This window comes from Penicillium expansum (assembly GCF_000769745.1).
Source record: "Penicillium expansum strain MD-8 chromosome Unknown contig255, whole genome shotgun sequence".
Taxonomy (NCBI): Eukaryota; Fungi; Ascomycota; class Eurotiomycetes; order Eurotiales; family Aspergillaceae; genus Penicillium; species Penicillium expansum.
Genome location: NW_015971251.1, coordinates 1 through 13,025, shown reverse-complemented (window position 1 = coordinate 13,025; position 13,025 = coordinate 1). Strand labels below are relative to the sequence as shown.

Here is a 13,025-nt window from a genome sequence, read left to right as displayed (position 1 = left end):
GAGTAAGCCCTAGGATCAAATGTGGGCCCAGGGTCGTAACAAGTAAATACGGGGGGATGAGATCCCGCCGAAGAACGTTCAGTATCTCATTCAAATGGATGGCCCCAAAGAAAAACCGCCGACAGGATCGAGCCGCAAAATGAACCCCAGCAAGGCCGATTGGTGCTTGAGAAGAGATAGAAAATAAAAAGGAAGCATGTGTAGTCTTGCTTGCTTCAATACGCTCAAGCAATATTAGATCGACATTGCAAGAGCATGTTTTGGTTCACAGTGATTCCATTGTTGGCTCAATTGGCCATCGCATTAGGGCAATCTTCTAGTATGTTGGATATGATGACCCCAAGGCTAATGATCCCATCAGGCTGACTTAGCTTTGCTTTGACATTCATAGATATTGGACTAGACACAAATAAATGGATCAGATCTAGGCACGATGCACAAACATGGATTGAGCGAATGAATGTGACCGAGAAGGTTGCAATTGTTACAGGCTCATTGACCGGGACATGCATGGCATATGTTGCACCCGTGGAAAGCATTGAATTTGGCGGACTTTGTATTCATGATGGACCTGCTGCGATCCGGCTTGCCAGCTTGGCCAGTGTTTTCCCATCTGGACTCACCATGGCGGCGACCTGGGATAAGGAGATGATTTACCAGCGAGGTAGTACGATGGGTGCCGAGTTCCGAGGAAAGGGTGCACATGTTATGCTTGGGTAGGTGATCAGACTCAAACCCTCGCGAAGCTGACAGCGCTAACGAATATTACAGGCCAGTTGGTGGGCCATTGGGTCGCAGTGCTCTAGGTGGTCGAAATTGGGAAGGCTTCTCTCCAGACCCCTACCTGACCGGTGTAGCTATGGACCATACGATCCGTGGCGTGCAGAGTCAGGGCGTTCAAGCCAATGCGAAGCACATCATTGGCAACGAACAAGAAACCCAACGGAAAGCAACCGAAATTGACGGCCAGATGGTTGCCGCAGTATCTTCCAACATAGACGATCGGACCATGCACGAGCTGTATCTATGGCCATTTGCGGATGCTGTTCATGCAGGTGTTGCGAGTGTGACTTGCTCCTATAATCGAGTCAATGGTACATACAGCTGTCAAAACAAACAGGTCTTAAACGATCTCTTAAAGAAGGAGCTAGGGTTTGAAGGCTGGGTCATGTCCGACTACATGGGTGCCATGTCTGGCGTTGACTCGGCCGCGGCCGGAATGGATATGAACCAGCCAGGGCCCATTTCGGGGACCCAGTTGAACGAGACATACTGGGGACCTAGCCTGGTGACGGCTGTGCAGAACGGATCGGTTCCAGAGACGCGTCTCAACGATATGGTTCAGCGTATCTTGACTCCGTATTTGTATTTTGGCCAAAATCACGGCAGTTATCCAAGCATTGATCCATCATCAGAGCTACTCACGCTCGAAAATTTTGGCGTCCTAACAGGTATGCACTTGTTAAGCCCTAGCACAGCTACTCCTGCTGGACGCGACGTTCGGGGTAATCACTCGGCATTGATCCGCACCATGGGTTCTGCAGGGACAGTGTTATTAAAGAATGTCAATCACACTCTTCCCCTGAAATCGCCTCGCAATATCGGCGTGTTTGGCGAGGATGCAGCCGATATAACCACCGGCGCTCTCAATCCCAACGCTGGGTACAATGTCGGGACCCTCATCGTCGGGGGTGGATCTGGGGGCGGTCGCACCAGTTCCATAGTTCCCCCACTGGAGGCAATCAAAACTCGGGCTAGAAAGATCGGGGCACAGGTCCAGTACATCACCAATACCACAGTCCTCACCAGTGGCGAACAGACTACACTTTATCCTTGGCCCGAAATATGCCTGGTGTTCTTGAAGACTTGGGAAACTGAAGGGGTCGATCGAACGGACCTTGAGGCCGACGGTAACTCCACTCAGCTGGTAGAAGCTGTCGCGAATCTATGCCCCAAACGCACCGTTGTGATTACCCATTCTGGGTGTCCAAATGTGATGCCATGGGCATCTAATCCTAACGTTGTAGCTATTCTTGCAGCCCACTACCCTGGGGAGGAGAGTGGCAACTCGATCGCCGATGTGCTTTGGGGAGACGTCAACCCGTCAGGTCGACTCCCATATACAGTTGCCAAGAATGCAACGGATTACAACGGTCCCATTGTGAATGTCACTGGGCCCGATGCGACCGAAGAATGGGCCTGGCAAAGTAATTTCACCGAGGGTCTCTTCATTGACTACCGTCACTTCGATAGTCAGGAAATTACTCCACTATATGAGTTTGGTTACGGACTCAGCTACACCACATTTTCTCTGGCATCTCCGATTTCTGTCACATTGACTCCCTCCGCTAGCCACGGCAGTATCTCAACTACTCCTCCTGCAGCCGATAATTCCACACTGGCTTTGGGAGGCAATCCGAACCTGTGGACGACGCTGGTGAATGCTTCAACACATGTCAAGAACACCGGCTCTCGTAGAGGAGCTTCCGTCGTCCAGCTTTACCTCTCTTTTCCGCGTGGTGGTGTTCCCTCTGGTACCCCAATTCGAGTGCTTCGCGGTTTCGAGAAAGTGCCTTTGAATGCCGGCGAGAGCAAGAAAGTGTCTTTTAGTCTCACACGCCGTGATCTTAGTTACTGGGATGTTCAGGCTCAGGATTGGCGTATTCCCAGTGGAGAGATTCAAATCAGTGTCGGGTTCAGCTCTCGGGATTTGCCTCTTAACTCCACAGTGACTCTGATTTAGTATGAAGTTTTCAGAATTGCTGTTACATATGTTGTAAATAGATTAGAGCCCGAGTTAGCACGAAAATCAAGAGAGTATACAAAGTAAAGAGACTACCGCATAGCCTCCACCTACTCCACAAAATTCCGACCAACAATCAACTCGGCGGGATTTATTCGAAAATCCCCGAAGTCCGTGGCCTGACAAGGATGTTATCTTGGGGGCCAATTCTGCGGGATTTCAGGTAGTTGAATGCTTCGCCCTTTTCAACATTTTAGGAACATCATTCATTTTTCAATCTATCACAATGAGTCAGTCCCAGGTGCACCCATCTCGAAAGATCTTGCTGGTGGTTACCACCGGGGGGTTCACCCATGCCGGTAAGTGTGTGGAATATAGGTGTGAAACAGGACAGAACTAAATAAAGAACCTATACAGCTCCGGTTCTGGAAATTGGCCGGGTACTCGCGGAACGTGGTCACGAAATTGAATTCGCGACACTCGACGGACAAGAGAGCTGGGTGAAACCTGAGTATGACTTTGTCAACAAGCTTCACCAGTTAGGCCCTGGACCAACTCCCGAACAACTCGATGGTCACTATCGACGAATGCAGGCATGGGATATCTCCAAGGGTATCGGACAAGCTATGGGATCCAAATACCTGTTCGACTCCTTCTGGCCACAAACCTACCATCATCTCAAAGAGATCATGGATGACCCCGCGACTCGACCAGACATGATAATTGCCGATTTCTTTGTTGAGGCAGCCAACGATATTCACTTCGAGTACAAGTTACCAATCGCGGTCGTCTGTCCCAACATGCCTTTATTCCAGTTACCCTGTTCGTACATCCCAGGCAAACCCGGCTTCCAACTTCCAGGGACCATGACATCCGAAGATACTCCGATGTGGCTGCGTATCATGAACGAGATCTTCTTCTTCCCGGATCTTCCTACCATCATCCGCGCAGGAAAATGGAGCAAGAAGATGCGAAGTGACAATGGCGTCTTTTATCCCCCTCACAAACCCAGTAAACCAGACTATCTCATCTTTGTCAACTCTTTCTTTGGGTTGGAGATCCCGCGCGATCTACCTCCAACCGCTGCTCCTGTGGGTCCTCTCCTGAGTCCGACCTACCCGCCACTAGACCCGGAATGCGGGGCATTCTTGGCCAAGCATAAATCAGTCCTTTATATCGCCCTTGGCACTCATATCATCCTGCCCCATCAGGATGCTGCCAAGATAGTGGAGGCTGCAAATCGTCTCAAACAGGATGGATTAATCGATGGTGTGATTTGGGCTATGGGCAAGACCTGTCGGGCAGACCTTGACCGCAGGTAAGGACCTCCACCACTAACCAGAATAAATCTCTCCTTTTACTCACAGCTGAAAAACTAATAGCGCATCCTTCCCCGTCAACGTCGGCGATTCGAAAGAAACTACCATGGGCGATCTACTTGACAACAAACATCCGGACTGGGTCTTCCCATTCTTCGCCCCCCAACGTGCCGTCCTCGACAGCGAGTCAACCAAACTCTATTTCACCCACGGTGGAGGCTCTAGCGCCAACGAGGGACTTTACCATGGAAAGCCGATGCTATCAATGGGTATCTTCTCCGACCAAATCGCCAACACCGCTCGACTCGTCGCAGGAGGTGTGGCCGAGTCATTGAGCAAGCTTAGCTTTACATCGGACGAGGTCTACGACAAAGCCAAGAAGATTCTCAAGTCTGAAAACGAGACATACAGCCAGAATGTGCTGCGTCTGCAGCGCATTGCTCATGTGGCTAGTCGCCGCAAGTACCATGCGGCCGATCTAATTGAGGAACTCATGTACGACAATGAGCTACGTTTTAAAGACGGCAAGGAATTGCGCCCGATGCACTTGCAGACGGCCGATATGCGCATTTCTACGTTCAAGGCTAAGAACTGGGATCTCTATGCTGTCGGTGGATTGGCACTAGCTGCGGTTGTGGGATCGACGTGGATGGCTGGTCGCTTTGCGTGGCGGTTTCGCGGTCCTGTGATCGGACAGGTCCGATCTACTACTCTTGCAGGCTGGAGGGCTTTAAAGAATACTTTCAACAAGTAGTGTTTGTTTAAGGGATATCTCAGTATCGATCTTTTGAAATTGACTAATAGCAAACTGGCCTTTTTTACATTCAATGGAATCAGTGTCGTTCTTCTATAATTAGAGATCCTATAGATATAACCACTTTACCTATGGATACCTTCACGGGATTAAACCCTTTGCGAACCGTAATACGATAAACTCTACTCCGTCAATGAAACAAGGTAGATATATAGGACTCGACTACAGGGCCATAGCTCCCCATGAATAGGTCCAACCATTTTGAAGCCGAGTATCTTGGAATCTTTTATCTCGAGGTCTGTAACTACATTTCCAAGGTATAACAGTTTATCTCTAGTTATGTAGTGATATCCTCTAGGAAGAATCTCCCTGTTCTCGGCATGTAAGATAATAGTGTTCGTTAACTGTGAAATTCATCTTCAAACATGAAAAGAGCAAGAAGATGGGAGATACCGTAAGGAACGTAAGAGATGTAGTCAAGACAATCCCAAAAGAGAAGGTCCTCTCTCTCTCTCTCTCTCTCCTTCACTATAAAACGAGCACAACTCAACCTCTTCCTCTTCCTCTTCTACTCTTTCACACTCCGTCACTTTTCATCGTCCGTCATCTTTCATTCATCCTCAATCGTTCGTCGGCCATCGCCCACCAATTAATTCACTTTCAATTACCTACAAACACTTCACATCCACACTCCACCACCCACTATGTACCAGCACCCTGCAGCTCGACAGGACCCTAACAACCCTCTGGGCCTGCCAATATATGAATGCTGGTTCTGTCCGAGTAACTGGATCGGATTCTCTGGCCTTCTCTTCCACCTTGAAGAAGGCCGCTGTGTGAAGCGAGACCGCATCCGCACTCTCGCGTTCGAGACTCCGGAGTACGGTTTCTACGGAAACAAACTCACCGACCCAAACCCCTTCTACTGCTACCAATGCCGGGCTCAGTTCCCGCAGATCTCTCACCTCTACCATCATGTCGAAATCAACCCTTCCTGCTCATACCTACTCAACCCTTCTGAGTGCCTAGGTGCTCTCCGTGACTTTTACGTGGAGTACTATGAGTGCCCTGGCTCCGACTACATCAGCTATTGAGTTCTTCTCGATGTGGATACTGACATCAACCTGCCATTGAAAACGTGGTGTGCTGCTTGGTGCGGTGTGAGGACATTGAGGATCTGTTTTCTCAGTTTCGGGGAGGGAGAGGAGATATCAGATGTGGTTTCTTTTTTCGTTTGTTAGGTGGATGAAATGGGCTACAGTGAGGTGAGGCATTGTGGTTTGGTTCAGGCTGGGAGTGGGAATGGCGTCCAATATGGATAGAATAGTGCCAAATAACACAACATTGCAATGTTTTATTGAATTCTTCTCTTCCACTTCATATTGTTTGTACATCAGTATTGCTATTAATGGAACATTATACAAAGTGATACTCCGTATATTAGGTATGATCAACTGTCAAAGTGCCCCTTCTCAAGCAAGTTTCCTTAAAGTATATACATATAAAAGGAACTACGGGAATAATAGGAATAACACAAAGAAAGGTGAAAGAAACACAAACCCCTTAACAGGAAATAAGCACCACTAAACAAAGTTCAACAGACCCTACATGAAGAAGCCATATGGACCGACAGGGATGAAGCCATTCATAGCACATCCTGCACACCTTGCACAGGGAGACATCTCGGTGGTTATCCGACTTATACCTCTACACATCAACCCCCTACCAGGCTATGAGCTTATTAAAGTCTACAAAGGGTCTTTTTTTATTCTCTCTCAACCAGAACAGGGGGTTTAGATAGTCCAGTTACATTCTTGTCCAAGGCTGCAAGGTACTTGTCAGCCCCGATGACAGGGTAGTGGGATGACGCTGTGAGTTCTCCGGGAGCACAACGTGGGTTTCTTATTTTATTCTCGAGATATTCGCTCTTTCATCCTTCTACATTCCATTTCTTTCTTGTTATATTCTTGTTATGTTCTATTTTGATTGTATCTACAATCCTTCTAGAAGGAATTCTCTACGCGGCTATCCTGCTATTCTTAGATCTGACATGAGTTTTTGGAATTGAAACATTGAACCCCCGACAATATCTTAGTCGAATAGCAAATAAAGAAATAATGTAACCAATAGGAAAGAAAATAATCAAAAGAGACAAGTATAGAAATATCTCAAATATCTAAAATATTTAAAATGTGCGTAATCACAATGATAGGAAGCATGTTTCAACCTCAAACTCGGCTTTCTATAGGGCTGCAGCTGAAGCTCGCCTCAGCATTGGAATTCTTTATGATACCGTAGCATTCATGACGACAAGAATAGCTTCCAAGCCTCAATATCATAATTTAGGGCGTGCTATGTTGCTATATTTCGGTATCGGAGACATCTGGCCTAACTAAGACACGCCGAACGGCAAGTAGCCTGACTTTCGCGGGGACCGAATCCGGATCCTGACTCAGATCTTCATGTTTGACAGACATCTCTGCGTCTTTCACAAGGACAATGAGAATGATGTGGCTATTTCAAATTTCGGAGATGAACCCGGGGGGGGGTTCGTTCCTGGGTGCCTGGGATCATGAATGGGTCCCCGGCAACCAAGGCAGACAATTTTAGGATGCCCGTTTCTTTCTTATAAGTATCGGGTTGCCGATCGGTAGATGTGGTATTTGGTTTATCATCGTATACATTATTAGTCTATCGAGCTGCTATTCATACATTTCATCGACTTGTTGCAACTTCTTCGTCGATATATCGCCTCCCATCTACTATTTCGAAGCATCTCTGCCTAAATCATTCATCAAGTCTTCTACAATGGGTCGAGGAGGGTACAATGTCCCAGTCAGCCGACCATCTCCCGACCCTCAGCCTGGCCAAAATTAGGTTGTCCAGAAGGTGCGTAAGACAATGCACTTTCAGCAATCTTTTCGCAACCAGCAACCAGTTGATATCACGACTCTTGCCGAACAAATCATCATGAGACGGTGTTGACGGCGTTGCAAGTCAACCTCGTCGTTGGAGACATCCTTGAATCGGACTCTTCACTTGCCGACACAGAATCTACGACAGTCAGCTCACCATCCGGACCAGTAAACCAAAAATCAAAAACTTACTTCTCAAAAACAACTCCCAACACATCCTCAACATCACCACTCTCACCTTTTCCTGTGATCTTGGCCAACATATCAGCTGCAAAGCGCAGATGTTCCGCAGCGGTGACGATATCGACTTCACATTCAACATGGGAATCAAAAGAGCCGAGTTCTTTCTTGAGCGAGGAGTCAGGGCATTCAGCAGAGGAAGCTTGGGATAGGAAGTCGTCCAGATGATCGAGACATCTTTGAAGATTAGAACTTTGGCGATGTGTGACACCTAGAGAATCTTCCCAATACGAAAGATCATACCCTCCATCTCCATCCACGCCAAGAGGCGAGGCAATCTGCTCAAAGGTCGTAATTAGCCCACGTAGAAAGACCTGTAGATTACCCGGATCTGTAGTGGTATTGAGAGATGCTCCCCGCTTAGCTTCCTCGCAGGAAATGGCAAACACGCGGTCTGCTGGCACTGAAGGGAAGAGGTCGTGGATAGTATCAGACAATGACTGCGGTACACCACGTTCCAAAGCCGTTTGTAGCTTGTCGCACTTGTTGATAGCGACCACGAGACATTTGCCCGCCTCGACACAGTCATTAACAGCACCAAGCACCTCCGGCTCAACGAACAACCGGACACCAGCGGCAGTGTCTTCCAGTGAAACAACCACAATAACAACATCGGACTCCAAGGCCCTCTCTCTAGCCCGACGAATCCCCTCTTTCTCAACGGCCCCAATAACAACCACCTCACCATCACCCGAACCCCCCTCAGCCCGAATGCCCGCCATATCCCCAAGTTTACAATACCACCCCCCAAGATCAACCCCAACATCCACAATATCCCTGGTAGTCCCCTGCTCCGTACTAACAATAGCTGCCTCTTTCCCAACAACGCGATTAAGCAACGAACTCTTGCCCGCATTCGGCGCCCCCAAAAGCGCAACCCGAATACCATTCCTAAGCAACTCCCCACGCGACGCATTAGCAATATGGAACCCGATCTGCACGCTCAGCGTGCGCACCTGTCCCGCAACAGACGAAACAAGCTCCTCAGTCGACTCGTCGAAATGCTGATCCTCGGAGAAATCAATCAACGCTTCCAGCTCGCCGCGCGCATACAGCAGACCCTGGCGCCACTGCTCATACCGGTTCAGCAACGCATCGCTCGAGCCGCGCACGGCTAGTCTTCGCTGCTGCTCTGTGTCGGCGGAGAGTGTGTCGCTTAGTGCTTCGATCTGAGGTAGGCTGAGACGGTCGTTCATGAAGGCGCGACGGGTGAATTCGCCTGCTTCGGCGTAGCGGACTGTTTGGTCTGGGGTGTTTGTTTGCGCGATTGCTGAGAGGACGGCTTTTGTTATTGCTGGGCCGCCGTGGATGTGGAGTTCGAGGATGTCTTCGCCTGTTGCTGTTCGGGGAGAGGGGAAGTAGAGGACTAGAGCGCCGGCGTCCAGAATTGTGTTTGTGGTTGGGGGTTGGGTTGGATCGTAGAGAGTGCGAAGGGCTGCATAGCGAGGCTTTGGGAGGGGATGATTTGGGCAGAGACTTTTGTATATCTAGATAGCGTTGTTAGTTTGGTGGTTTGGGTTTGGGGTTGTGTTTTGCGGAATACATACCGAGGCACAGGCCGGACCTGATACGCGCACGACTGCAATGGCTGCTCGTCCGGTTGCAGTAGAGAGCGCATATATTGTAGAGTCTGCATCTAGCACGAATCTAGCAGGGCGAGTCGACGAGAAAGCTCGAGCTTGTCCGGGACTCCGCCGGAGGCCTGACGATTCGGAGAGAAAGCCATGACGTCGGATATATGATTTATTTGATATCGTTTGCCATGGTTGACTTGTTGATGAGCTGAAGGGAGAAGCCCAACGCAGTACTCGACGAGATGCTCGCATGCGCAAGATTAGACCAATGAAATATTGGTAGATGTCGACAGAGTGCAGATGTTCAATTGACCTTAGAAAGATTGGTCCAATGTTTATCTTACGATAAGAGATACACGTGATTGATAAGAACTATACAACCTTAGATACGAGTACCTAAAAGTGTTGTAAGATTAAAAGAAATCAGAACATAGATTTTGTCTATCTGCGGCTATTTAAATCTTGATCCTGAAAAGCACAAGCAATAGCAGATCATCTAATGCGGCTCTAATCAAGGATACACAGCAGATATAAAACTCGATCACGCCTGCGCTCCGAAAGTAGGAAGTAAAGAACAAGTCGACAATGCAGGAAACATTGAACATCAAGCTCAATATGCAATTCGATGATACGCCCTCCAATCATGGCGACATTTCCATGGCAGGTAGCGTTTGATGAAGATAGGGAAAAAAGAGATTATGTACAAGGAGAGAGAGAGACAGAGTGTCGGTGTCAAGTGGGTATGCGGGAGTGGATAATGAAAAGTAAAGAGACAATGATTGCACATGAAGGAATAGTGTTCGGAGGAAATGGGGGAGAAAAAAAAAAAGAAACAAAGAAAGAAAGGTATCATCAAACCATGCTCGGCTCGTCAAATCAAGGAGGGCGGCTCAAAGAGTAGTGTAGGTAGGGAATGGGTATTATACAATCGAGGGCGGTTGTAGTAGTAGTGGTGTTGATGACAATGGAGACTATTTGGGTTTGGCTCCGATGCGTCATCAAGGGGAATCGATAAAACATTAAATTAAATCGGCTGTTGGTGATTGACTCAATCCGACAAATCAGTTGGTTTCTGAGGGGAACCGTCAATTGAGGCATCCTGCGATAATGGATCACCTTGCTCCGACACGACAATTGAAGGAGGGGGTTGAGACTCGTTCGATGGGCTGGGGAGTTGTTGATCATCTGTGATCATTGAGTCTGTCTGGTCAGGAGAAGCAGGCTCTTGAACCGTAGCAAGGCCGCTAGAGCCATCCGCGCTATCTTTGCTCCCGCTTGTCGCGGGATTGCGGCGTCTCATGCGGCGATTGCGACGCTCTTCATCCGCGCTCTCTCTTCTCCGTCTCTGGCGCTCACCACCGCCTGCATCGGAATTACTTCTGAGGCCAAGAAGCATGCTAGCGGCACGATCGGCAACGTCTTCGCCTTCAGACACTTGAGCTTCCTGCTTGCCATCTTCGTCTGCGGTGGCTGGAGGGCTGAGAAGACCATTCTCGTCATTGTTTTCGCCATTGGCTATCTTTTCGGCTCCGTCTGCGCCTTCTTCCGCCTCACCCGAGTCAGGTGGTGGCTTGGAGCCCGAAGTGACACGGACGTTATGCCGCTCCTTTAGGCGAGCACGACGGCGGCGGTCTCGTTGATCCTTGGCTTGAGGTGCTGCAGCACGCAACTTCTCAAGTAACGAGTCCATGGCACCACTTGAAGCAGGCGACTGCGCTGCCTCTGCGGTCGGAGTGTTGTTGGCGAGGTTGACATTGATTCGCTTGCGGGCGAGGGATGCTTCTGTGCGTTTTCTAGATTCTTCCAGAGATGTGTTCTTCTCTCGGGATTTCTTCCACTCGATCAAGAATGCGCTCAACTTAGCAAAGAAGTCTCGTCTAGCATTCTCGTCTGCGTTGTCTTCACCGTAGAAGACCATGATATCGTCATACGCCTTCACCATCTCATCCAGGTAGAGCTGCAGCTGCTCGGCCTTCCGTCTAGCATCCTTCATGGATCGCTGGACGACTTGGCTGACACGATCCTGGGGGTGGAACCTCTTGGGGTCACTCAGGTTACCAGCGTCCAAACTTGACTGTACGTTCTTAATGTTCCCAATGTACTTAATAGCGTCAGTGCGGAGCTGATCGACATTAACCTTTTGCAGGCCAATGACACCGCTGATCTCCTCGAGGAAGCCCTCCCATTCTGGGTACTGGTTGCGCACAATACGCTCGACCAGATCGGCAAATGTAGTCTCATTCTTGTCATCCTTCACCATACCCAGCCGGGCGAGGGAGCTCAGCTTGAAACCCTGGGCCTGCTTGTTCGCGTCGTTCATAAAGTTTCCAATGTCGAGAATCAGACCGAGTACGTTCATCAATGACACGGAGTCCCGCAAGGACTCGCTGACTCGTGCAACTTCTTTTAGTCTTGTGGAGATGTGCTCGTACTCTGGTTCGTAGGTGCGGGTCAGTGCAAGTGCTCTGTTTCTTGCTTTCCAGTAGTGATTCAGCTCAAACGCAGTGTAGAGATAAATCTGATCCTCGCGAGTGATCTCGGAGGGATCCTGTTCACGATCAGAAGTAGCGGCCCCAGGACCCGTCCAATCCATACTATATGGTGCCATAAGCTTGGCGACGTTCTCCGGTATACTGCACATTTCGTCTCTTTGCAAGAAATCCATAACGACAGAACTATCCAGAATATCCTTGTCACAATGGATGATCATGCGAGTCACCTCCTCGGCCGGGTATTGAGAGAACTTGGACAGAGCAATCTGGAAGTTCTTCGACAGATCGTTCGAGATAATCTGTTTCTTGGCCGTGCGCTGCTTCGCACCAGTGCTGGCTCCAAATATCTTCGTTTCTTTGGCCATAAACAATCGCTCAACCTCGTCCAATACACCCTTCTTCGCAAGATCGGTATATTTCTCTTCCTTCTGCTCAGCAGTCGGTGCGTGACTAGCCCAAACAGTCACTTGAGGAGTGTCGACCTTGTCCCAATGCAGAGCCTTGAGCTTCTTCTTAGGTCGAATGGATGGCATGTGGATTGTAGACGGCGAAACATCTCCAACCATGTATGCCGGCCTCCAGCCCGAACCTAAGGCGGCGTTGGGAGGTGGAGGCGGGGGGATCATAAGGCCCTTGGCTCCAAGAATGGGGGGAGGAGGTGGAGGAGCGATTCCACCACCACCTGGAGGCGGCGGCGGAGGCAATCCAACTCTCCCACCGGGGGGCGGTGGAGGCGGCAATCCAGGTACACCCTTGGCACCACCTGGCGGAGGCGGCGGTGGGAGAGCCATTCCACCAGGCGGTGGGGGAGGAGGCAGACCAACTTTTCCACCCGGGGGAGGCGGCGGTGGAAGAGCGAAGCCCCCTGGTGGAGGTGGAGGGGGAAGAATCTTGCCTCCTGGCGGCGGAGGTGGGGGAAGGGCCATAACTCCCGGCGGCGGCGGAGGCGGAGGAACAATCTTGCCCCCTGGAGGAGGGGGGGGGGGAG

The 13,025-nt window shown here is 49.7% G+C and overlaps 4 protein-coding genes across 4 annotated transcripts; 3 read left to right on the top strand and 1 right to left on the bottom strand.

Annotated features, from left to right (window-relative positions):
- Positions 1–255: 255 nt before the first annotated feature.
- PEX2_073750 (beta-glucosidase) lies at positions 256–2,743 on the top strand (the record flags this gene model as incomplete). The annotated part of the gene is made up of 3 exons (XM_016744645.1): positions 256–319; positions 392–716; positions 772–2,743. 3 exons carry the CDS (start codon positions 256–258, stop codon positions 2,741–2,743), a joined length of 2,361 nt encoding a protein of 786 aa, XP_016600469.1.
- A 286-nt stretch (positions 2,744–3,029) lies between these two features.
- Positions 3,030–4,816, top strand: PEX2_073740 (glycosyltransferase; the record flags this gene model as incomplete). The annotated part of the gene is made up of 3 exons (XM_016744644.1): positions 3,030–3,102; positions 3,161–4,061; positions 4,126–4,816. 3 exons carry the CDS (start codon positions 3,030–3,032, stop codon positions 4,814–4,816), a joined length of 1,665 nt encoding a protein of 554 aa, XP_016600468.1.
- A 704-nt stretch (positions 4,817–5,520) lies between these two features.
- PEX2_073730 (uncharacterized protein) lies at positions 5,521–5,910 on the top strand (the record flags this gene model as incomplete). The annotated part of the gene is made up of 1 exon (XM_016744643.1): positions 5,521–5,910. One exon carries the CDS (start codon positions 5,521–5,523, stop codon positions 5,908–5,910), a length of 390 nt encoding a protein of 129 aa, XP_016600467.1.
- Positions 5,911–7,851: 1,941 nt separating this feature from the next.
- On the bottom strand, positions 7,852–9,607 carry PEX2_073720 (tRNA modification GTPase; the record flags this gene model as incomplete). Its single annotated transcript, XM_016744642.1, has 3 exons — positions 7,852–7,870; positions 7,924–9,447; positions 9,519–9,607. The coding sequence occupies 3 exons, from the start codon at positions 9,605–9,607 to the stop codon at positions 7,852–7,854; spliced, it is 1,632 nt and encodes a 543-aa protein (XP_016600466.1).
- Between the last annotated feature and the right edge of the window lie 3,418 nt (positions 9,608–13,025).